This window comes from Lagenorhynchus albirostris, chromosome 19, assembly GCF_949774975.1.
Source record: "Lagenorhynchus albirostris chromosome 19, mLagAlb1.1, whole genome shotgun sequence".
NCBI lineage: Eukaryota > Metazoa > Chordata > Mammalia > Artiodactyla > Delphinidae > Lagenorhynchus > Lagenorhynchus albirostris.
The window spans coordinates 48,408,555-48,434,314 of record NC_083113.1 but is presented as its reverse complement, the minus strand read 5'-3'; the positions used below and the strand labels follow the sequence as shown (position 1 = coordinate 48,434,314).

At 41.6% G+C, this 25,760-nt stretch overlaps 1 protein-coding gene across 4 annotated transcripts in view; it reads left to right on the top strand.

The window, feature by feature from the left end:
- The window catches only part of CFDP1 (craniofacial development protein 1), a 139,521-nt gene that overhangs the window by 28,965 nt on the left and 84,796 nt on the right, over positions 1–25,760 (top strand). Inside the window, exon 6 of one of the 4 annotated variants that reach the window (XM_060130503.1) lies at positions 8,372–8,611. The exons of the other annotated variants lie outside the window; for them this stretch is intronic. Within the exon in view, the coding sequence (XP_059986486.1) occupies positions 8,372–8,567 (196 nt within the window). The 3' untranslated portion in view covers positions 8,568–8,611. Of the gene's footprint in view, positions 1–8,371; positions 8,612–25,760 lie in introns of those variants that run through there. 4 annotated transcript variants of the gene reach the window in all.

Sequence of the window (25,760 nt, the reverse complement as noted above, 5' to 3'; positions counted from 1 at the left end):
AACAGAGTTCTCCAGACTGACCCTCTTAATACTCTAGGCCAGTACGTTTCAAGCTGTGGTTTGCAATCATCATTTAAGAGAAATGAAATAGAATACATGTCATAGTACATCATGTGGTAAGAATAAATATTGTTTTCACAAAATTTTTATTTCAGTGTGGGTTTTGTTTGTTTGTTTTCGGTTGTGCCCGCGGCTTGCAACATCTTAGTTCCCTGACCAGGGATCGAACCCGGGCCCCCAGCAGTGAAAGCACCGAGTCCTAACCACTGGACTGCCAGGGAATTCCCTATTTCAGTTATAAAAGTGCTTGTACAGGGTGATGAAATAAACTATATTTTTTATGAGGTCTGAGATAAAAAATATGAGGCTCTTGGCTGAAGGAACATGCTTTTAGCCTTCTAATCATATTGTTTGAAAGGGATTTTCTTCATACCAATGACTTTCAAACTTTATTGACTGCAACTCACAATAAGGAATACATTTTACATCATGACTTAAAATATAGGTATGTTAAAAAGTGAAATAAAAATTTGGTGAAATTATGTTTACCTTTACTATGTATGGTGAACTCTTCTCTTTTATTTCCATTATTATGTAATTATTATGTGTAGTATGTGTCATTTAAAAAAATGTTATGACCCCTTGAATTGATTTCACAGTCTGTTACAACCTGAATTTGACAAATACTGCTCTAGATTACTTACAGAAGTAGCCTTCTGCAGGCTTGTCTTTGGGTTACCAGGCTTGTATCTGGTATTATTAAACAGTGTCTCTTGGCATTTATTGGAAGTGTTACTGTAAATTAAGTACTAGATTAAGTACTAGATAGAAATAAAGGCAGAGTTTCTTCTGCCTTAGGTTTCTAGCATAGTTAGTTTCAACTAGCATAATTTTTACTTCTAGCTTCCTTGGGTGTTTCTTTTTCCTTTTTTTTTTTTTTTTGCAGTACGCGGGCCTCTCACTGTTGTGGCCTCTCCCGTTGCGGAGCACAGGCTCCGGACGCGCAGGCCCAGCTGCCATGGCTCACGGGCCCAGCCGGTCCGCGGCACGTGGGATCCTCCCGGACCGGGGCACGAACCCGCGTCCCCTGCATCGGCAGGCGGACTCTCAACCACTACGCCACCAGGGAAACCCCTTGGGTGTTTCTTAAAATAATCCCTATTAATGCTTAGAGATTCTACTTGGAAACAATGTGTTTCAGAAAACACTGTTACCGTAGTTATGAAGATAACCAGAGGAGGGAGAAGTGGTAGCTTGGCAAGGTCACCTTGTTTAAGTCACTAAGTCACTCATGGAAATCTCACTGTATTCTGTATTCATGCCTTCTTTTCTTAGAAAGAGCTAATAGCCTTTAGAAGATAAGAAATCTGCTATGATGATATCTGTATTAGGAGAAACCAGCAGGAAACAGATGGCATCCTCAAATTAGGATACCTTGAGGAGAGTTTAATATCTCACAAAATAATGAAAAACCACAGGGAGAGGGACAGTATGGTATCTCTGGGCCTAGTAATAATGCGGCTCCATCACCAACCCTAGACCTGAAGGGGCAAGACAGGGAGCAGTTTATGGCAGTGAAGATAGGGAGGGCCTCCTGTCAGGAGCTGAGAACTTCACTTGAGTGATGGGCCATCTAGGGGGAAGCCAGGGGAATAAATATCCAAATATTCCATTCCTCCTTCCATCCCATCTCTTGCTAGGGCACTCCATTGGCCATTGAGGCTTATGAAAGAAAAAAAATTATTCTGGTACTTGTTAAAATGGTAAGGAAGACTTATTCAGGATTATTGCAGTAGTTGTTAATGACTATCACAATAGGGGGGAAAGGTCAGACTTAACTTTGAATACAGCAAAGACAGCTGGGGATTTATAGCTAGGGAACAGAATTGAGGGTGAGAGGATGATCAGTGGATGGAACAGTGCTAAGGGGAGACATGAGAAGTAGGGAGATGCTTTTTTTTTTTTTTTTTTTTAGCAGTACGCGGGCCTCTCCCGTTGCGGAGCACAGGCTCCGGACTTGCAGGCTCAGCGGCCATGGCTCACAGGCCCAGCCACTCCGCGGCATGTGGGATCCTCCCGGACCGGGGCACGAACCCGTGTCCCCTGCATCGGCAGGCAGACTCTCAACCACTGCGCCACCAGAGATTCTTGCTGAACTGACCTAACAGGGTTCTTGCTGAAGGCAGGCCAAGGACTTATACATCAGAGGTGGCAAATGAAGAACTTGATCATATGTCGAGAGTGATCAGATATGAGTGGGCAGTTCTGTTTAAACTGATTTAGCAGGATTCTTACTGAAACTGAGCTATGCAAGCCCATCAAGGATGGGGCCAAGATTGAGGCTTAGGCGAGAAGAGGTCTCAAAGGAGCCTGACTAAGGTTGGATAAAGAAGAGAGTCTTTTGTCCGTACAGGACAGCATCTGGGGCAGAGAGAGCAGCGTGGAGGACATAGAGGGAATCTAGAGGGGTCAACCAATGACATACCTTTTAGTAGATCAATGAACTACTGATTCCTTTATAAAGGGGTGAAGTGAAATTTGAGCAAAATCAGTTTCTTTGAAAGCTATAATGGAACATAACAGATTACAAGGATATGTCTGCCTCAGTAAAAAAGTCCTCACAGTTTGTACATGCAAATGGGGACACATTTAGTTGTGATACATGTACCTTGAATTTCTGAATAAATCCAGAAGATGACCTTCAAGGTTGGCATGATCGTTTTTCTGAAATTCATCTCAGAAAGCTTCCACAGTTGTAGTTGTGCTTGGGAAAAGACAGGCTCAAGAGGAATTCATTTGATCTGGGGTGTCTAAGTGCACACATTTTATCAGTGCAGACATTAGTATGTGCTGCAGGCTGCACATGCGTGGTATGCAAAGTTTTCAGGGGAAGAATCTACAGGAAATATCTAACTTATTAAAAGAAAATTATTTTAATGCAGTAAAATATTGTTTCCACAGACTTTTTTCATTTTCATTTTTGGAGTTGCTTCAGTTTATAGAAATTGCCCAGCAGAAACACTTTGTTTATTTTTCTTCTCTCTAAACAGATTTAAGCAATACAGGAAAACCAGAGCAGGAGAGTAAAACATCCTGTCCCATGTCCTTTGCTAGCAAATAAGAATCACAGGAGGGCTTCCCTGGTGGCGCAGTTGTTGAGAGTCCGCCTGCCGATGCAGGGGACACGGTTCGTGCCCCGGCCTGGGAAGACCCCACATGCCGCGGAGTGGCTAGGCCCATGATCCATGGCCACTGAGCCTGCGCGTCCGGAGCCTGTGCTCCACAGCGGGAGAGGCCACAACAGTGAGAGGCCCGCGTACCACAAAAAAAAAAAAAAAAAAAAAGAATCACAGGAGCAAATGTTTGTAACTGACAGTGCATTTCCGCCACATGTTTAAAATAGCACACTGCTTTGGCTATAAAAAGCCAAAGTTTATGCTTTGGGGATGGAGTAAGCAAAACACCCAATTTCATTGGCGGCCGGAGTCAGAAATGCCAGGAAACTACGATTGGTAGAAAAAAACACTGTGCTCAGCATAATGTGTCTGAATTCCTGTAGTTCTGTTAGTCTAAGCTCTCGATCCACTTCTCACCCTCCACTCCCCTCCAGCCCTTGCTACCAATACTGTTGGCCACTTGAATCCAGCTTCTACCAGTGTTTGTGGGGGTCTGGCTGGTACATTTACTGCTTGCCTTCAACCCAACATTTATTACTTACTTTATTCCAACAGTGGGTGGCTGTTAGTTCCATTCAAATTTATAATCCTACCCATAAGCGTTAACTTGTTTAATGAAGGGCTTACTATTTAGTTGCCTCCTTATAGATTGAGAGTGACCTAAAGCAATAAAACCTAAGGGTGAAAAACATCATTTTCCCGTGTAATTTTGTCTTGTCTTCTCGGTCTATTGAGCAAAAAAAAAAGAGGCTTTATTGTTGAGTCTCAGACAACATCTTGGGTGGTGTCAGTTTAGCAATGTTTGCCCCAAAGATAGAAGAGATAGAATTCCTTACAGTGTCACACTGAAGGTAGAAGACCTGTTGGTACTCAGTGTATTTGAGCAGTCAGTCCCCAGGACCTTTAATTTGTACAACAGAGTCTTGCTGTCTGAGCAGTTGATCTGATGTCTCCCAAGCTCCTCGGACATGAGTTAATATGACTTTGTTGGCTTTTGAGTTTCAATATATAGTCTTTTTTATACAGAGATCATTGAGCATTTCACTTGAAGTAACAAAAACCAGGGCTTCCCTGGCAGCGCAATGGTTAAGAATCTGCCTGCTAATGCAGGGGACGTGGGTTCGAGTCCTGGGCTGGGAAGATCCCACATGCTGCAGAGCAGCTAAGCCCGTGTGCCACAACTACTGAGCCTGTGCTCTAGAGCCCGCGAGCCATAACTACTGAAGCCCACATGCCTAGGGCCCGTGCTCCGCAACAAGAGGAGCCACCGCAATGAGAAGCCCACGTACCGCAACGAAGAGTAGCCCCCGCTCACCGCAACTAGAGAAAGCCCACGCACAGCAATGAAGACCCAAGGCAGCCAAAAATAACTAAATAAATTGATTTAAAAAATAATAATAAAAACACTGACGAGTATTGCATACACAGCAGCCCTTTAAAAAAAAAAGTAACAAAAACCGATATAGCCACAGTACTGGGTGGAAATGTTTCTTTTGTTTGTTTGTTTGTTTTTTGGGTTCGTGGGCCTCTCACTGTTGTGGCCTCTCCCATTGCGGAGCACAGGCTCTGGACGCGCAGGCTCAGCGGCCATAGCTCACGGACCCAGCCGTCATAATTAATGTTAGAAGTAAGGAGAGGGAGTTAAGCCTTTTGATTTGTTCCCACAGCCAGCTCTAAGTTTTCTACTTTAGTGAGATTTCCTGTTTGATGATAATTTGGGGTTTTAGTTTAGTTGACTCAGGGCTGGCCCTGTCCTTATTTTGTTACTGTTTGTAAGTAGATGTTCATGAGTCTCATTAACTTTTTTTTTTAAGAGATACACTTATTTATTTATTTTTTTGGCTGCATTGGGTTGGGTCTTCATTGCTGTGCATGGGCTTTTTCCCTAGTTGTGGCGAACGGGGGCTACTCTTCATTGCAGAGCACAGGCTCTAGGTGCACGGGCTCGGTAGTTGTGGCTCACGGGCTTTAGAGCGCTGGCTCAGTAGCTGTGGCGCATGGGCTTAGTTGCTCTGCGGCATGTGGGATCTTCCCGGACCAGGGCTCGAACCCGTGTCCCCTGCATTGGCAGGCGGATTCTTAACCACTGCGCCACTAGGGAAGTCCTCCTCCTTAACTTTTGAATTTAACTTTGTTACTCTTAGCGAATGTGGTGCTGCCAGTAGGAGGTGTTCAGAAACGTGTGGTGAGATATTTTGGTGTCACATGACTTGAGACCATTGGTACTTAGTGGGTGGGTTTCAGGGATACTAAATATCCTGCAGTGCTTAGGACAGTTTGTACAGAGAATTTGCTTTTCCAGAATGCTAGCTTTGTGACATGCTGTTTTAAGGGAGCTGGGGTCCTTCAGTTTCCAGTTTGAGACTCTGCTCCAGGTTAGACATTCACAAACTGGAAGTTGATGGATCAGATCTGTCCTTGGATGTTTTTATTCAGTCAGTATTTAAAAATCAGGAGAGTTGGCATAAACTCTGGATTACTGGTTTTTCTTCAGAAATGAGAAGTTGTGCCACTGCCCTTCCTCTTTCCTTAGAGCATTAAGGAGCTGGAGCAGAGTAGATGGGTTGTGCCTGTTCCTGTCCCTGCTCCTCATTTATGCTACCCACTTGCTTCCTGTAGTCAGGTGTTTCTCACATGCTAGAATGCCATGTTTCCCTCTAATGACCAGGTTAATTTCCTTTTGGAACCAGTTTGTTCTCTAGATTAAGTATGACATGCTATCTTCTCATGCTGTAGGTTAAATGTTTCTATATCCATTTTAAAAGAATAGTTTCTGTTTATTGACAGTTTGCCAAATTTAAGGCACAGTGCTAAGTGTTTTACATGTATTATTTCATTCATTCCACATAAACATTTCAAGAGGTAGGTGCTAACTTTGTGCCCATTTCACAGATCAGGAAACTGAGGCTCAGGGAGGGGCCCTTAATTTGTTAGAATTGTATAGCTGATGGATGGTGGAGCCTGGATTCCAGTCCAGTTCTCTTTGAGACCAAAGTCTGGGCTCTCAGCCCCTGCGCCTTACAACCACTCTTTCTTACCCTCCTAATTGGCCTTTTTTGTTAAAAGTATCTCTTCAGCTTTATAACCTATGAAGGACTGTTTGAAAGCTATTTTGTGTTTTGTTATTTTTGAAGGAAGTGAGATGACTATTTACTCCCATTTCCTTTGTAAGCCTTTTCCTCATTAACCATGGCTAGTCTGGGTTTCCTGTACTTTCTTTTTTTTTTCCTTTTTTTTTTTTTTTTTTTTTGCGGTACGCGGGCCTCTCACTGCTGTGGCCTCTCTGGTTGCGGAGCACAGGCTCCGGACACGCAGGCTCAGTGGCCATGGCTCACGGGCCCAGCTGCTCCGTGGCATGTGGGATCTTCCCGGACTGGGGCACAAACCCGTGTCCCCTTCATCGGTAGGCGGACTCTCAACCACTGCGCCACCAGGGAAGCCCTCCTGTACTATATTTTAATCTCATCCTTATCTCATGAAATTGAAGGAGCTAGCACATTTAAAAAATTTTTTTTACTTTTTAAGAAATTAATTTATTCGAGTTGAGATAGTTTTGAAATATAAAAATTGGTTGTGTTTTGAAAAGGTATAATTCTTGTAGACATTCTGTGGTTAAAAATTTTTAAAATGCTTTTTAAAAATGGTCGTCTATGTTTTGCACTTGAGATTTGTGAAAAATAAAGTTTCTGTGGGAAGGTGACCTCTGGTTTCCTGATCATGGGAGGGAGGTGCTTGTCTGGCGCTTGGCAGCTCGGGACTAGGTTCCTGGGCCACCTGCCCGCCCCAGGTTGGGGGAAGGGGACCTCGTCTCCCACCTGTCCAGGTGCTGAGAGCGGACTCCCACCGAGCTGGGTGGCACCTGAATAGACGCGTCTCACTTGTCATTCTGATTGAAAGCACAGCAGAAGCACCAGGATGCTCCCTCCTCATTTGTGAAGGTCATAACTGAATCCTCCTTTGGCGCCCACCAGGGAACAGATAGCAACGGGCAGCTCTTCCAAGCTCAAACTTGGGTACTTCTGTCTGCCGCAGCAAGTCGGGGAAGCCCAGGGACTCTTAAGAGCAGAGTAAAATTACTGGCATCCTCCCTGTAGCCCTGCCCTCCACCAGTCTGGATAATTAAGGCTGAATGGCTAAATTGTATTTCATTTTTCCAGAATAAATGTATATGTAGCTGTGAGAAAATGAGGCTCAGATTTAAACTCCTTAATAACTTGTCCCAGAATGACTAACAGGGAACCTTAAATAAATGTTGATTTGTGAAGAAGGTTAAAAAAGTAGCAAAGTCCAAAAATAGCACATTTTAAAAATGAGTTCGAGGTGTGTTTGTACTTTGATAATCTGCCAGCAGTCAACAGTGAAGCTGTGGACAACATGTGATACTGGGGAGTAATGGCTGTTACCATTTCTATCTGGTAATGGAGTCTTTTTTTTTTTAAGCCCTCTTTTTTTTTTTTTTTAACATCTTTATTGGAGTATGGTAATGGACTCTTACTGAGGTCTGAATTCTACGTTGTAGAAAGCTTATGTGAGGGTGTTGCCAGGGGACTCAAATAGGAAATATCCTTGCCCAGCTTGTTTTAAGGTCATTTCTTCTAGCAGCCATTTGTTCCAGAATAAGACTAGCTAGAAATAGCTTTTAAGAGGAAATGATTGATTCTGGCAGCCTCAGTGGTACTGCTGTTACTTTACTTATCAGCTCCAGAATGATGCTGTGTGTTGGGGCAAGAAAACCCTGTACTGACTTTCACCTTCATGTTCTTCAATGGATGCTTATACTCTGCCTCATTTGGTTTTAACTTATTCTTTTTATTTTTTTACTTTTGGCTGTGTTGGTCTTCGTTGCTGTGTGCGGGCTTTCTCTAGTTGCGGCCAGCGGGGGCTACTCTTCGTTGCGGTGCGCAGGCTTCTCATTGCAGTGGCTTCTCTTGTTGCAGAGCACAGGCTCTAGGCACGTGGGCTTCAGTAGTTGGGGCACATGGGCTCAGTAGTTGGGGCTCGTGGGCTCTAGAGCACAGGCTCTGTAGTTACGGTGCATGAGCTTAGTTGCTCCGCGGCATGTGGGATCTTCCTGGACCAGGGCTCGAACCCATGTCCCCTGCATTGGCAGGCAGATTCTTAACCACTGCGCCACCAGGGAAGTCCCTTAAATTATTCTTCAATTGTTTTTTTTTTTTTTTTTCCTTGGTATGCAGGCCTCTCACTGTTGTGGCCTCTCCTGTTGTGGAGCACAGGCTCCGGACATGCAGGCTTAGCGGCCATGGCTTACGGGCCCAGCCGCCCCGCGGCATGTGGGATCTTCCCGGACCGGGGCACGAACCTGCGTCCCCTGCATCAGCAGGCGGACTCTCAACCACTGCGCCACCAGGGAAGCCCTCAATTGTTTTTTAAGTATACCTCTACAGGTGTTGCAGGTACAGAGTAAGTGGATTTGAAATTGAAATTAAATAATTCTTTAAAGATTTCCCCATGAATACTTGGAATATTTTGAATTTATTAAAGGTAATCTCATCTCATTTATTCTTTTTTAAAAAATTAATTATTTTTGGCTGTGTTGGGTCTTTGTTGCTGTACGGGGGCTTCCTCTAGTTGCAGCGAGTGGGGGCTACTCTTCGTTGCAGTGCACAGGCTTCTCACTGTGGTGGCTTCTCTTGTTGCGGAGCACGGGCTCTAGGTGCACAGGCTTCAGTAGTTGTGGCTGGCGGGCTCAGTAGTTGCGGTGCACGGGCTTTGCTCCGCCGCATGTGGGCTCTTCCCGGACCAGGGCTCGAACCCGTGTCCCCTGCATTGTCAATCGGATTCTTTTTTTTTTTTTTGCGGTACGTGGGCCTCTCACTGCTGTGGCCTCTGCCGTTGCGGAACACAGGCTACGGACGTGCAGGCTCAGCGGCCATGGCTCACGGGCCTAGCCACTCGGCGGCACGTGGGATCTTCCCGGACTGGGGCATGAACCCGTGTCCCCTGCATTGGCAGGCAGACTCTCAACCACTGCGCCACCAGGGAAACCCCTCATTCACATTCTTGATTTGAAGAGATTGTTCCAGGCCGAGCTAGAAAGTGAAAGAATTATGAATGGAGAGATTAGTGATTATTCCCCGCCCCCGCCCCCCCCCCCCCCGCTTTTTTTGGAGACTCTTTGACATTTGAATCAAGCAATGTAAGCGTCTAAATGAGATCCCAAACATAGAAGAGCTTTCAAAGTAAGAACATTTTTCATTTGCAGTCACCAGGATGGGATTGAATACCTACAGCAAATACTATGAATCTAGGAAATGTCCCTTTTGGTTTTCAGTGTTGCCCAGAGTTGAACAAATTCTAGTCTTTTTAGAAAATCCTATGAGGAGTTGAACTTTATTACACAGAGCAGCCTTCTTTTTTCCTTTGCCCTTACCCCTGAGTTAAAGTGCCAACAAGTTTCAACAATCTATGAGTTTAAGAGCCAGGTGCCTGTATGTGTTATAAAATTTTAAACTTTTATTTTGCTATATTCCTATACCCTTGGTTGTGCCAACTTTTTCTTGGTGTGAAATAGGTGTCAGGAAAGTACTTTGGGTGCTTCTTGGTAGTGTAGGGAAGAATGGAAAGAATAGGTAGCTGAAGCTATGACTTTCATAAAGTTTACTCAGTACGATAATAGGAGATTGATTTGGAAATAAGGATATGGAGACATTCATTTAAGGAGAAGATTGTGATGCTCTAGAAATGAAGTGGAAATATTTTGGTTATAACATGAATTTATTGATTTACTTTGAGTGCTTTAGCTTCTTTTAGTGTACACTAGAGGGCAGAGTCCCCCTGAAAAGATAGCTTGTCTTTGGCAAGATCCCAGGAACACGAAGCGTCCCTAAGATTTGGTATATAAGTGCTATACATTTTTCTCTAATTAGATTATTCTCTTGGTATGAGATTTCTATGTGTTATACAATTTCTACATCTTTCTTTTATTAGAATTTGTTTTGTTTTAAACTTTACCATTGTGCTTAGAAAGTGGAAGATGATTTTTCTTCTCTCATTTTTTTCCTTGAGATCTAAAAGCTTTTACCATTGTTGTTTGAATTACAAATAAGAAAGTAAAAAATGACCTATAGTCCTACCACTTAAATTTTTTTCAGGAAGAAGGAAGTGAAATTTCCTTGTTACCTGCCTGTTCTTTCATTCCCAGCCCCAGAGGCTAATAATTTTAGCTGGTTATCAGTTATGTTCCAGTCCTTCCCTTACTATGCTAGTATATTGTAATCATATAACATTAAAACAAAAATGGACTCACTCTTCTCCATTAATCTGCAACGTGTATTTTTGCTTAAACAGTCTATCTTGGGCATCTTTCCAGGTCCAGTATAAACATCTACATTTTTTTATGCCTGCATGATATTCTGTTGTGTGAATATTCTATAATTTGAATAACCATTCCCTTATTGGTGAACATTTAGTTTTCCAAATTTTACAGTTATGAATAGTTCCATAATAATCCTTGCACATATATTTTTTTATGTTCTCATGCTGTTATTTCTGGAGGACAGATTCATAGAAGTGGGATTGCTGGCTCATCAAATGTGTGCACCTTAAATCATAATAAATGCTGCCAAATAGACAAGAAAAATTTGAAATCTCTCCAGTGTTACATGAGAGGGAGGGCCCATTTCCGCACGCCATTACTAGTATTCAGGGTTTCTCCACAATCATTATGTTAACTGAGTCTTCATAACCTGCTGGTTTGCATTGTGGCTTAAAATTTCCCCTCCTTTGAAAACCTTTACCAAAAACATTTTTTTTCAAGAATTAATCTAGTGCTACATTTTTGTGCATTTGGCAAATGTTAAAGAATTAATTAAGGTTTGGGTATCACCTATAGGTAGTCTCCATATTGTATCAAATCATGAAAGTTAATTAATTCTCAGTCATTTAAGAGTTCAGGTAAAAATCTGAGTTTTATAAACACACTGAGAGCAATTGTGAGCCAATTTAGAGACTGTATATTATAGATTCTTTAAAACGCTGTGTGTTATTTCTCTCTTTATGTCCATAGTGTTGGAAGTTACTATCCCCCAATTTTTAAATTAAATTTAATTTAATTTAATTTTTTTTTCGCGGTACGCGGGCCTCTCACTGCTGCGGCCTCTCCTGTCGCGGAGCACAGGCTCCGGACACGCAGGCCCAGCGGCCACGGCTCATGGGCCCAGCCGCTCCGCGGCATGTGGGATCCTCCCGGACCGGGGCACGAACCCACGTCCCCTGCATCGGCAGGCAGACTCCCAACCACTGTGCCACCAGGGAAGCCCTATTTTTTAAACATCTTGATTGGAGTATAACTGCTTTACAATTGTGTGTTAGTTTCTGCCTTATAACGAAGTGAATCAGCTATACATATACATATATCCCCATATCCGAAATGTTTTAATGTCAGTAAAGCATGTCATTTGTCCTAAGTATAGCAGTCAGTGATTCTTATGTTCTGATCACATTTTTTTGTGTTTTTTTTTAACGTCTTTATTGGAGTATAATTGCTTTACAATGGTGTGTTAGTTTCTGCTTTATAAGAAAGTGAATCAGTTATACGTATACATGTTTTCCCATATCTCTTCCCTCTTGCGTCTCCCTCCCTCCCACCCTCCCTATCCCACCCCTCTAGGTGGTCACAAACCACCTAGCTGATCTCCCTGTGCTATGCGGCTACTTCCCACTAGCTATCTGTTTTACGTTTGGTAGTGTATATATGTCCATGACACTCTCTCACTCACTTTGTCACAGCTTCCCCCTCCCTATATCCTCAGGTCCATGCTCTAGTAGGTCTGTGTCTTTATTCCTGCCTTACCCCTAGGTTCTTCATGACTTTTTTTTCTTAGATTCCATATATATGTGTTAGCATACGGTATTTGTTTTTCTCTTTCTGATTCACTTCACTATGTATGACAGACTCTAGGTCCATCCACCTCACTACAAATAACTCAATTTCGTTTCTTTTTATGGCTGAGTAATATTCCATTGTATATATGTGCCACATCTTCTTTATCCATTCATCTGTTGATGGACACTTAGGTTGCTTCCATGTCCTGGCTATTGTAAATAGAGCTGCAGTGAACATTTTGGTACATGACTCTTTTTGAATTATGGTTTTCTCAGGGTATATGCCCAGTAGTGGGATTGCTGGGTCGTATGGTAGTTCTATTTTTAGTTTATTAAGGAACCTCCATACTGTTCCCCATAGTGGCTGTATCAATTTACATTCTCACTAACAGTGCAGGAGGGTTCCCTTTTTGCCACACCCTCTCCAGCATTTATTGTTTCTAGATTTTTTGATGATGGCCATTCTGACTGGTGTGAGATGATACCTCATTGTAGTTTTTTTTTTTTTTTTTACGGTATGCGGGCCTCTCACTGTTGTGGTTTCTCCTGTTGTGGAGCACAGGCTCCAGACGCGCAGGCTCAGCGGCCATGGCTCACGGGCGCAGCTGCTCCGTGGCATGTGGGATCTTCCCGGACTGGGGCACAAACCCGTGTCCACTGCATCGGCAGGTGGACTCTCAACCACTGCGCCACCAGGGAAGCCCTCATTGTAGTTTTGATTTGCATTTCTCTAATGATTAATGATGTTGAGCATTCTTTCATGTGTTTGTTGGCAATCTGTATATCTTCTTTAGCGAAATGTCTACTTAGGTCTTCTGCCCATCTTTGGATTGGGTTGTTTGTTTTTTTGTTATTGAGCTGCATGAGCTGCTTATAAATTTTGGAGATTAATCCTTTGTCAGTTGCTTCATTTGCAAATATTTTCTCCCATTCTGAGGGTTGTCTTTTGGTCTTGTTTATGGTTTCCTTTGCTGTGCAAAAGCTTTGAAGTTTCATTAGGTCCCATTTGTTTATTTTTGTTTTTATTTCCATTTCTCTAGGAGGTGGGTCAAAAAGGATCTTGCTGTGATTTATGTCATAGAGTGTTCTGCCTATGTTTTCCTCTAAGAGTTTGATAGTGTCTGGTCTTACATTTAGGTCTTTAATCCATTTTGAGTTTATTTTTGCATATGGTGTTAGGGAGTGTTCTAATTTCATACTTTTACATGTACCTGTCCAATTTTCCCAGCACCACTTATTGAAGAGGCTGTCTTTTCTACACTGTATATTCTTGCCTCCTTTATCAAAGATAAGGTGACCATATGTTCGTGGGTTTATCTCTGAGCTTTCTATCCTGTTCCATTGATCTGTATTTCTGTTTTTGTGCCAGTACCATACTGTCTTGATTACTGTAGCTTTGTAGTATAGTCTGAAGTCAGGGAGCCTGACTCCTACAGCTCATTTTTCATTCTCAAGATTGCTTTGGCTGTGCGGGGTCTTTTGTGTTTCCATACAAATTGTGAATTTTTTTGTTCTAGTTCTGTGAAAAATGCCAGTGGTAGTTTGATAGGGATTGCATTGAATCTGTAGATTGCTTTGGGTAGTAGAGTCATTTTCACAATGTTGATTCTTCCAATGCAAGAACATGGTATATCTCTCCATCTATTTGTATCATCTTTAATTTCTTTCATCAGTGTCTTATAATTTTCTGCATACAGGTCTTTTGTCTCCTTAGGTAGGTTTATTCCTAGATATTTTATTCTTTTTGTTGCAATGGTAAATGGGAGTGTTTTCTTAATTTCACTTTCAGATTTTTCATCATTAGTGTATAAGAATGCCAGAGATTTCTGTGCCTTAATTTTGTATCCTGCTACTTTACCAAATTCACTGATTAGCTCTAGTAGTTTTCTGGTAGCATCTGTACGATTCTTTATGTATAGTATCATGTGATCTGCAAACAGTGACAGTTTTACTTCTTCTTTTCCGATTTGGATTCCTTTTGTTTCTTTTTCTTCTCTGATTGCTGTGGCTAAAACTTCCAAAACTATGTTGAATAAGAGTGGTGAGAGTGGGCAACCTTGTCTTGTTCCTAATCTTAGTGGAAATGGTTTCAGTTTTTCACCATTGAGGATGATCTTGGCTGTGGTTTTGTCATATATGGCCTTTATTATGTTGAGGAAAGTTCCCTCTATGCCTACTTTCTGCAGGGTTTTTATCATAAATGGATGTTGAATTTTGTCAAAAGCTTTCTCTGCATCTATTGAGTTGATCATATGGTTTTTCTCCTTCAATTTGTTAATATGGTGTATCACGTTGATTGATTTGCATATATTGGAGAATCCTTGCATTCCAGAATAAACCCCACTTGATCATGGTGTATGACCCTTTTAATGTGCTGTTGAATTCTGTTTGCTAGTATTTTGTTGAGGATTTTTACATCTACGTTCATCAGTGATATTGGCCTGTAGTTTTCTTCTTTTGTGACATCTTTGTCTGATTTTGGTATCGGGGTGATGGTGGCCTCGTAGAATGAGTTTGGAAGTGTTCCTCCCTCTGCTATATTTTGGAAGAGTTTGAGAAGGATAGGTGTTAGCTCTTCTCTAAATGTTTGATAGAATTCGCCGGTGAAGCCATCTGGTCCTGGGCTTTTGTTTGTTGGAAGATTTTTAATCACAGTTTCAATTTCAGTGCTTGTGATTGGTCTGTTCATATTTTCTATTTCTTCCTGGTCTGATCACGTTTTGATACAGGCATCTTGCTGCTGTTTGGTGGAAGGTTATGATTATATAGAAAGATACATATTTGATAAATAATTTAATTTGGATTGGGGGATTTTTCTTACGGGAGAGGCTGAGAAGCTGTGTTCTGATTATTTTGGTCAGGGATTGAAAATCAGGCTGATGTGAGGTGCAGCACTTACTATATTCAGTTACTAGCTCTGGATTCTTGCCAAAATCCTGTTATCCAAAGAAACCTGTGATAAATTTCAGCTGAAATAATTTAAAATTTGTAACCTAGGCTAATATTTCTGTATCATTAAGAAAATGGAAGATTCTGAAAATCATTAATCTTTAGATACAGTAATTCTGGATGCTTATGACCATAAAAAGCGGTCACAACCTTTTGAATGTTAGACTTTAGTTGAATTTGCAATATTTACAATTAGTAGCTGCTTATTTAGAATGAGCAGGAAAAACCCACACTTTGCATTGGCTTTTGCTTTAAACCGGGATCATTTAGCCCCAGCTGCGTGCAGAATGGTGAACTATAGGGGGCAGGAACCAAAAGAGAAGAGTGTGACATAACTTATTTGGACCAGAAGTGAGAATTAGAAAGATCTAAGGGATCCCATGTACAAAACATTCTTGATCTTGGGCTCTTGTCTAGAGTAACTAGTTTCAAAGAAAAGATTTGAGGAAGTTCCCTTTAGAGCACAGTAACCACAAGCATCATGTCTGCTTCCCAGCCATGTTTCTGTATGTGCTGTGGGTTAACTAAATCCAAGTTTTTGATAGCCTTTCAGAAAGTTATTCTGATGTAGCTTACATTGGACCTGTTTGGACCTCAATTTCTCGGTCTTGTTGTGGTGAAGCCAACTTTCCTATTGGGCTAACTTGGTGGATTAGCTATGTGTTTTATAGTATCATACAAGAATGAGCCAGGCAGAATTTCAGCATGAAGGCTTAGATTATGAAGTATCTGTCTTTATAAAACTGGAGTTATATATACATTTTTTTGTTTTTGTTTTTGTGGTACTCGGACCTCTCACTGCTGTGGCCTCTCCTGTTGCCGGAGCACAGGCTCCGGACACGCAGGCCCAGCGGCCATGGCTCACGGGCCCAGCCGCTCCGCGGCATGTGGGATCTTCCCGGACCGGGGCACGAACCCATGTCCCCTGCATCAGCAGGCAGACTCTCAACCACTGTGTCACCAGGGAAGCCCCCGGAGTTATATATTTTTAAAACTCCTTTGAAATAGGACTTTGGTTAGCACCATAATGAAAGCAAAGGATCTGTGCTTCCCAGATAGTAGGGAAAGTTCATGATAAAGGCTTGTATTTTCCTTACATTTTATCAATCCTTGGGGAAATTGATTAGCAATGGAAAATGGCACACAACTTCATTCTCCCAGTATGGTATGTCATCTAATTATGATACACTATCTCAGGACACCCCTTCCTGATAAGACTCTAAGCTACCTTTTCTGCATTTGTGTGGAGTTTTCTCAAGATTCACAGGCCTCTTCTCTTTATGCATTTAAATAATGTCATTCATCTACTCCAACAGCTTTAACCATCTCTTCTATGTTGGTGGTTCTCTGTCCTTTCAGAACTGCCTTTCTCCTGAGCTCCAGACCCTCACTGCATATTTCTCACTGCTTGCTGAAAGTTTATTCTGAATCCCCTTGACACCACAGTGGTCCAACATTTAATTCATTTTCTCTTAACTTGTTCCATTTTACAGTGCTGGAGAAATGGAGTCTGTGTAGTTAAGTAGCTTGTCAGAGAGAGTACCTAAACTAAAGCTTCTTTGTATTCCAGTGTTCTTTTCTGCTGGGTCACACTGCCTGTCTCTGGAGAAAAAGTATACCACCACTATTTCCTGACTCACTCAGTCTCAACCTCAGTGCTGTCTTCTTCCCTTTCTTTTTCCTGCCCACTGCCCACCCCACCCCCACCCCTCTGCCCACTGCCCAGTCCTTGAAGTCCTTTTAATTCCACCTTCAAAATGTCTATAAATATTCATTTATATTCTTTCCCTCCCTCTCCTCCCCCTCTTCTCTCTATATTTCATCTTCATTCCCATTGCCTTTTTTCTGGGTCTTTCTGCAGATTCTCTCTGTGGTAATTGGAATATTTTCTAAAGTCTTTTGAAAAGCTTAGACTATTAGAATTGTTTCCTAAGTTTACTTAAAGGCAACAGTCCTTCTTCCTATATGCACCCGGAGTGCTGCTGCTGGGATAAGAGATTTGTGGCAGAAATTCAGTTTAGATCCTATCACTTGCTTAAAAATTTGATCCTTGTTACCTACTATTAAGTTCAAATGCTTTAGCCTAATATTAGTGAACAACATACTACTTTAGTTCCAGCCAGCCACACTTTTTTGTGTTACTCTGTTTGGCAGCCAGAAAGAAGTCCTTCCCTTTGCCCCATATTTTCCTCCCTCAGCTTATTCAGATAACCCACTCCCACCCCCAGGTGCCCTCATCTCTCCCCATCTATGGGAATCCTGCCTACTTTTCAAGTCCAGCTCTGCCCTCCCACACTCTTTCCTGATACAGGTCCTCTCTCTCTACTGCTGTTCCACTAATGGCCCTTTAAATATTGGACCATGAAGTATAGTTATTTTATTCTTTCTTATTCATGCCTTAAGAAGAATAAAGCTCTTTTAAGATCTTTTCTTTGACTTTGGATTTCTGCAGTTTCAATACAATGTAGATGGTATGGATTTAGTTTTGTTTCTTAAATCTGAGGCTACATGCCTTTTGAAAGTTCTGAAAATTTCTTAGGCATTATCTCTTTGAATATTGTCAGTTTGCATTTTATTATCTCCTTTTAGAACTCCTATATGTCAGATCTTTTCATTTAGTCCTCAGTATCACTTCACTTTTCTTTGGTATTTTTCATCTCACTATTTCTCTGAGTTGCCTTCTGGCTGTTTCCTGTGTTCTAGTTTTTTACTTTTTCTTCAGCTGTGTCTAATCTATTTTAACTTGTTCATTGAGTTTCATTTCAGTGACTACGTTTTTTATTTTTAGAATCTTTAGTTGATTTGTTTTCAAATCTGCCTGTTATTTTTTTCATGGTATCTCATTCATATGGTTTTGAGGTTTTCTTTTATATTCATAATCATTTTAAGTATACTTCCTTTATAGTGTCTGTCTGATGGTTCTTTTATCAGAAGTTCTTGGAGTTCTAAAGCTGTCTTTATTTCATTTGTTGTCTCTCTTATAGTGGATTATTTCCTTTTGTGTTTAGTATTCTTTACTCATCTTTAGTAAGGTTTTGTCTTGGAGTGATCTCATGGCCTAGTGAAGCTGTATTTCTCAAAAGTGGAGGTGAATTCTCTACTAGATGCCCTGGCTTGGGCTAATATTTATGTTAATTTTTTTTTGCTTTGAAGTTTCTAGAACACTCAGCTATTATAATTAAAGTAACTGTGAACCCCAACTCCGTGTGATTGCAGGCCAAGGGTTCCAGTTCTCAGGGGATACTTTTTTCCCCCTTTTCCCTACTGCCCAAGCAGAGAGATGTTTTCTTGTCTGCTCCATGGGCTGTTAGGTGAATTTTTCCTAGTGTGTCCTTTCCCTGAGGATAAAGTAGCTTCTACTTTATTTGAGGTTTTGGTTCTAGTGTTCCACCTTTTATAAGTCCAAGACCAGTCCTGTTATCATGTGGATAACAAAACCCAGGGCGGAAGTTATTGAAACTTCTTCCCCACCCCATTCACCCCCTTGTAGCCACTATATCAACTTACATGCTACCACTGTGGTTTTCAGTTCCTTCTTTGATCCAGGCACCCTGGGGGTTTCCCTTTCTTTCTTGTGGGTTCAGCTATACATTTAAAATAATTTTTGGTATATTTTAATCTAGCATTTCTAGGTCTTTATCTGGAAAATGTTTAGGTTATATTAAACATTCATCTTGCCTGAACTGAAGTGAGTTCTTTAAGGGCAGATACCCTGTATTGCTCTTTTAAAAGTGTTTCCCTGCAACTAGTACCAAGTTGTTCATTACAAGTGGTGAATTTGAGTAACTCAAAGGAAATATTTCTGATCACTCTGAGCATAGGAAGAAATACCCAGTACTCTTTAAAAATACATTTGATGACTTATCTTTCATATCAGATATGAACTGATGCTTCTCCTAAAACCTGTTGATTTTCACCATTAAAATACTTTGTATCTTGGGGCTTCCCTGGTGGTGCAGTGGTTGAGAGTCCGCCTGCCGATGCAGGGGACACGGGTTTGTGCCCCGGTCCAGGATGATCCCACATGCCGCGGAGCGGCTAGGCCCGTGAGCCATGGCCGCTGAGCCTGCGCGTCCAGAGCCTGTGCTCCGCGACAGGAGAGGCCACAACAGTGAGAGGCCCACGTACCTGAAAAAAAAAACAAAAAAACCTTTGTATCTTAAATATCTGATGCTTTTCTTTTCTCTTTTGAGCTATTTACTACATTGTTCCCATTGTTGGTTTTCCCTGTTCTGTTCAGAAACAAAATATCTGGGAATATTTTTTTATATAATTTCTAAAACATCCATGAATTTTCTTATGTGAAATTCCCTCATATCTATATCAGTTTATTTGTAACTCCCTGTTTCAGCTCCGTCTTTTTTTTTTTTTTTTTGGCTGCGTTGGGTCTTTGTTGCTGCACGTGGGCTTTCTCTAGTCGTGGCGAGTGGAGGCTACTCTTTGTTGCGGTGCGTGGGATTCCCATTGCAGTGGCTTCTCTTGCTGTGGAGCATGGGCTCTAGGTGCACGGGCTTCAGTAGTTGCAGCACGCGGGCTCAGTAGTTGTGGCTCACGGGCTCTAGAGCGCAGGCTCAGTAGTTGTGGCGCACGGGCTTAGTTGCTCCGCGGCATGTGGGATCTTCCTGTACCAGGGCTCGAACCCATGTCCCCTGCATTGGCAGGCAGATTCTTAACCATTGCACTGCCAGGGAAGACCCTGGACCTTCTTTTTGTCTGTCTGATCTGACCTCCTCAGAGATCTGCAAGAAATTTCATAAATGCCACCCTTCATGGGAGGCAAGGAGCTGAATATTCAAAACCCTTGATTTCCCAGCACCCTTTGTAGCTAGTTTTCAGTCAGGAACCTTGGCTTCATGAATCAGCTATGTGCCCAGCATTTTGAGTCCAGGCCTAGTGAGGCAGAGGCAGGGAACTCCAAAAATCTTCTTGGGCCTACGTAGGGGTGCCAGCTGCAGTATGTGGATGGTGTCCATGACGGCAGCATCCTCATCAGTCTAGGTTTGCAGTGTGATTTGAGGGCATTGTTTCTGGCCTCTGAACTTTGTTCTTGAATCCTCCTGGATTTTGATGAGTAACCCAATACCTTTTTTTTTTAATTAAACTTTGTAATTTGAGAGATTGTAGACTCACATGCAGTTGTATAAAATAACACAGTTTTCTTGACTCTTTGACCCAGATTCCCCTTATGGTAACATCTTGCAGTATCATAAATAAAGTTTTACAAATATTTGTGTACAGGTTTTTGTGTGAATGTAAGTGTGTGAGCTTGTGTGGGGTTTTTTTTGGGGGGCGGGGGTGGGCCTTGTCACGCATCTTGCAGGATCTTAGTTCCCCAACCAGGGATTGAACCCTATCCACAGCAATGAAAGCACTGAGTCCTAACCACTGGACCACCAGGGAATTCCCATAAGTGTGTCATTTTTGTGTGAACAAGTTTTCTATTGCTACTGTAACAAATTACTACAAGTGTAGCTGCTTACATAGCACAAGTTTATTGTCTTACAGTTTTGCAGACTGGAAGTCCAACACTGTGGTCTCACCGTGCTAAAATCAAAGCAGGTCTGTGTTCCTAGTGAGTGTAGGACTAAGGTCCTCATTTTCTTGCTTTCAGCTATGGACCTTCCCAGCTTCTAGAGATCATCCACATTCCTTGGCTCATGGCCCCCTACTGTTTTCAAAGCCAGCAGCAACTGGTTGATTCCCTCTCAAACTGTGAAGGTCTACTCCTTCCTTCATCTCATCTCTAACCCAGCTGAGAAGGGGTTTCCACTTTTAAGGACTCCTTTGATTAGATTGGGCCCAGATTGAGAATCAAGGATAATCTCCCCTATCTCAAGGTCCATACCCTTAATCACATCTGCAAAGTCCTTTTTGCATGTAAGGTGAGATAACTAATTCATAGATTCCAGGAGGGTAGGAAGTAAGTATTTTTTTGGGGGGGTGGTAGTCATTATTCTGCTCACCACAATTAAAATTTCATTTCTCAGAGGTAAATGTTCTGAGAGGGGTCAGTTGCTGGGTCATGTGGTAATTGAATGTATAGTTTTTATAAGAAACTGCCGAACTTTTCCAAAGGGGCTGTACTATTTTACATTTCCAGCAGCAGTGTGTAAGGGATTTTAGTTTCTCTGCATCCTTGTCAACATTTGGCATGGTCATTATTTTTTATTTTAGCCACTCCAGTAGGTGTGTAGTGATATATATTTCCCTAAGGTGTTAAATACCTTTTCATGTGCTCTTCTGCCATATATATATATCCTCTTTGGTGAAATGACTGTTCATGTCTTTTGCCCATTTTCTAACCGGATTGTTTGGACTTTTGAGTTTTAAGAGTTGTCTGTAAATTCTAGATATTTGTCCTTTATCAGATATGTGGTTTGCAAATCCTTTCTTCCAGTGTGTAGCTTGTCTTATCCTTTTAAGAGGATCTTTCACAGGGCATATATTTTTAATTATGATGAAGTCCAATTTATCAGTTTCTCCTTTTATGGATTTTACTTCCAGTGTCAAGTCTAAGAATTTTTGTATAAGGCATGATTTTTAATTATTTTATTTTATTTATTTTTTCCTATGCTGTCCTACTTCTAGCACCATTTGTTGAAAAGGCTGTCTTTGAATTGCTTTTGCCCTTTTGTCAAAAATCAGTTTGGCTTATGGTTCTGTTTCTGGGTTCTCTGTTCCATTGACATGTGTCTATCCCACAATCTTGATTACTGACCTATAAAATAAATCTTGAAATCTGGTAGGCTGATTTCTCCCACTTTATTATTTCTTTTCAGAAGTATTTTTTTAAACAATTTTAGTTCCTTTGCCTTTTCTTATGAATTTTAGAATAATTTTGTCTGTATCTACAAAAACTCTGGGATTTTGATAGGAATTGCATTAAACCTTATTATGGACTGAATTGTGTCCCCCTCCCCCCCAAAATTTATATTTTGAAGCCTTAACCCCCAATGTGACTGTATTTTGGGATAAGGTATTAAGGAGGTAGCTAAGGTTAAATGAGGTCATAAGGGTGGGTCCTAATCCAGTAGAACCCGTCTCCTTATAAGAAGAGGAAGAGGGACTTTCCTGGTGGTCCAGTGGTTAAGACTCCGGCTCCCAATGCAGGGGGCCTGGGTTCAATCCCTGGTCAGGGAGCTAGATCCCACATGATGCAACTAAGATCCTGTGTGCCATGCAGCTAGGACCTGGTGCAGTCAAATAAATAAATATTTTTTAAAAAAAAAGAGGAAGAGACACCAGAAACCTCTCTTTCCAAACATTCACAGAGAAGAGGCCATGTGAAGACACAGCAAGAAGGTACCTGTTTGCCAGCCAGGAAGAGAGGTCTTACCTTGATCTTGGATTTGCAGCCTCCAGAACTGTGAGGAAATGCCTTTCTGTTGTTTTAAATCACCTGTCTATGGTATTCTGTTATGGCAGCCCAAGCAGACTAATACAAACCTATACGTCAATCCAGGGGGAATCGATATCTTTACTATACTGAGTCTTCCAATCAGTGAACATTGTATGTATCTCCATTTATTTAGATCTTTGTTTTTTTATCAGCATTTTGCAGTTTTTAGCATTTAAGTTCTGTACGTGTTTTGTTAGATTTGTACCTAATTTTCATTTTCTTTTGATTGATTATAAATGGTATTGTATTTTTTAAATCAATCTTTATCTTCAGTAACATTTTTCTGTTCTACAGTCTATGTTGTCTGATAACAGTATAGCCACTCCAGCTCTCTCTTTTTAATTGACTTTATTTATTATTTTTAAAAATTTGGCTGTGCTGCGCGGCTTGCAGGATCTTAATTCCCCAACCAGGGATTGAACCTGTGCCCTCAGTAGTGCAAGTATGGAGTCTTAATCACTGGACTGCCCCGGGAATTCCCTGGTATTGTTTTTTTTTTAATATTTATTTATTTTTTTATATCTGGCTGCATCGGGTCTTAGTTACGGCACACGCGATCTTCCATTGAGGCATGCAGGCTCTTCGTTGAGGCATGTGGGCTTCTCTCTAGTTGTGGCATGCAGGCTCAGTAGTTGTGGCGCAGGGGCTCTCTAGTTGTGGCACTCGGGTTCCAGAACGCGTGGGCTCTGTAGCTGTGGTGCACGGGCTCAGTAATTGTGGTGCGCAGGCTTAGGTGCTCCGTGGCATGTGGGATCCTAGTTCCCCTATCAGGGATCGAACCTGCGTCCCCTGCATTAGAAGGTGGATTCTTAACCACCGGACCACCAGGAAAGTCCACTGGTATTGTGTGTGTTTTTTTTTTTTTTTTTGCGGTACGCGGGCCTCTCACTGTTGTGGCTTCTCCCATTGCGGACCACAAGCTCTGGATGCGCAGGCTCAGCGGCCATGGCTCACGGGCCCAGCCGTTCCACGGCATGTGGGATCCTCCCGGACCGGGGCATGAACTCATGTCCCCTGCATCGGCAGGCGGACTCTCAACCACTACGCCACCAGGGAAGCCCGGTATTGTGTTTTTAATTTCAGTGTCCACATGTTCATTGCTAGTATATAGAAATATAATTGATTTTTGTGTGTTTATCTTATATCCTGCAACCTGTCTGAACTTAAAAATAGACTCCTTGGGGTTTTTAGGTAGTTAATCATTATTGCAAATAGGGACAGTTTTATCCTTTATTCTCTCTGTATGCTTTTTCCTTTTCTTGCCTTATTACTCTGGCTCAAACTTATAGCGCTGTGTTGAATAAGAGCAATGAGAGTAGACATCCTTTTTTTGTTCCCAGTCTTAGGGAGAAACATTCAGTCTTTCACTATAATGTATAAGTTAGCTGTAGGCTTTTTGTAGATGCTTTTAATCAAGTTGAGTAAGTGCCCCTCTGTTTCTGATTTTTTTCAGGATTTTTATCCTTCACTATAGTGTATAAGTTAGCTGTAGGCTTTTTGTAGATGCTTTTAATCAAGTTGAGTAAGTGCCCCTCTGTTTCTGATTTTTTTCAGGATTTTTATCTTTCACTATAGTGTATAAGTTAGCTGTAGGCTTTTTGTAGATGCTTTTAATCAAGTTGAGTAAGTGCCCCTCTGTTTCTGATTTTTTTCAGGGTTTTTATCGTGGGTGGGTGTTAAATTTTGTCAATTGCTTTTTCTGTATATATTGATATAGTCAAGTGATTTGTTTTCCTTTAGCTTGTTAATATGGATAATGTTGATTTTTTTTTTATTGAGCCTTATTGTCATGCAATTCATATACCATACACTTCACCCATTTAAAGTGTACACATCAGTGGTTTTTAGTAGAGTCACAGAGTTTTGCAAACATCACTGTGACCAATGTGAGATAATTTTCATCTCCTCAGAAAGAAATCCTGTACCCGTTAGTTGTCACTTCCCATTTCCTCCCCCCACCCCCCATTCCTTCCACTTCCAGCTTAGGCAACCACCAGTCTGTTTCTTTCTCTATGGATTTGCCTATTCTGAACATTTCATGTAAGTGGAATGTATAATACATGGTCTTTTGTTTCTGGCTTTTTCACTTAGCATAATATTTTCAAGTTTCATTCATTTTGTAGCATATTTCAGTATTTCATTTCTTTTTATTGCCACATAATAGTCCATTGTATGGATATCCATTCATCAGTTGATGGACATTCACGTCAGTTTCCACTTTTTGGCAATTGTGAATAATGCTATAAACATTTGTGTACAAGTTTTTCTGTGGACGTGTGTTTTCATTTCTCTTGGGTGGGAGTGAGTGGGATCATATGGTAACTGTGTTTAACTATTTGAGGAGCTTCTAGACTGTCTTCCAAAGCAATTGCATTGTTTTACATTTCCACAAAGGTTCTATTTTCTACATCCTCATCAGCACTGTCTTTTTGATCATAGCCATCTTTGGGGGTGTGAAGTGCTGTCTTATTGTAATTTTGATTTGCAATTCCCAGGTGGCTAGTAATGTTGATCATCTTCATGTGCTTATTAGCCATTTGTATATCTTTTTTTGGGAAGTTTATTCAAATCTGTTCCCCATTTTTAAAAAAAATAAATTTATTTATTAAATAAATTTATTTATTAAATAAATTTATTTATTTTATTTTTTGGCTGTGTTGGGTCTTCGTTGCTGCGCACGGGCTTTCTCTAGTTGCAGCGAGTGGGGGCTACTCTTGATTGTGGTGTGCAGGCTTCTCATGGCGGTGGCCTCTCTTGTTGCGGAGCATGGGCTCTAGGCGAGTGGGCTTCAGTAGTTGTGGCACATGGGCTCAGTAGTTGTGGCTCGTGGGCTCTACAGCACAGGCTCAGTAGTTGTGGCACACGGGCTTAGTTGCTCTGCGGCATGTGGGATCTTCCTGGATGAGGGCTTGAACCCGTGTCCCCTGCATTGGCAGGCAGACTCCTAACCACTGCGCCACTAGAGCAGCCCCTAATAAATTTATTTTATTTTGGGCTGCATTGGGTCTTCGTTGCTGCACGTGAGCTTTCTCTAGTTGCAGTGAGCGGGGGCTACTCTTTGTTGCAGTGTGCTGGCTTCTCATTGCGTTGGCTTCTCTTTTTGCAGAGCATGGGCTCTAGGTGCACAGGCTTCAACAGTTGTGGCTCGTGGGTTCTAGAGCGCAGGCTCAGTAGTTGTGGTGCACAGGCTTAGTTGCTATGTGGCATGTGGGTGTTGTCTTTTTATTATTGAGTTGTAAGAGTTCTTTATATATTCTAAATACAGGCTTCTTATCAGATATATTATTTATAAATACTTTCCCTCATTCTGTGGGTTATCTTTTCACTTTCATGTCCTTCGCAGCATAGTTGTGTGTGTGTGTGTTTTTTTTAATGAAATCCTTAATCTTTGT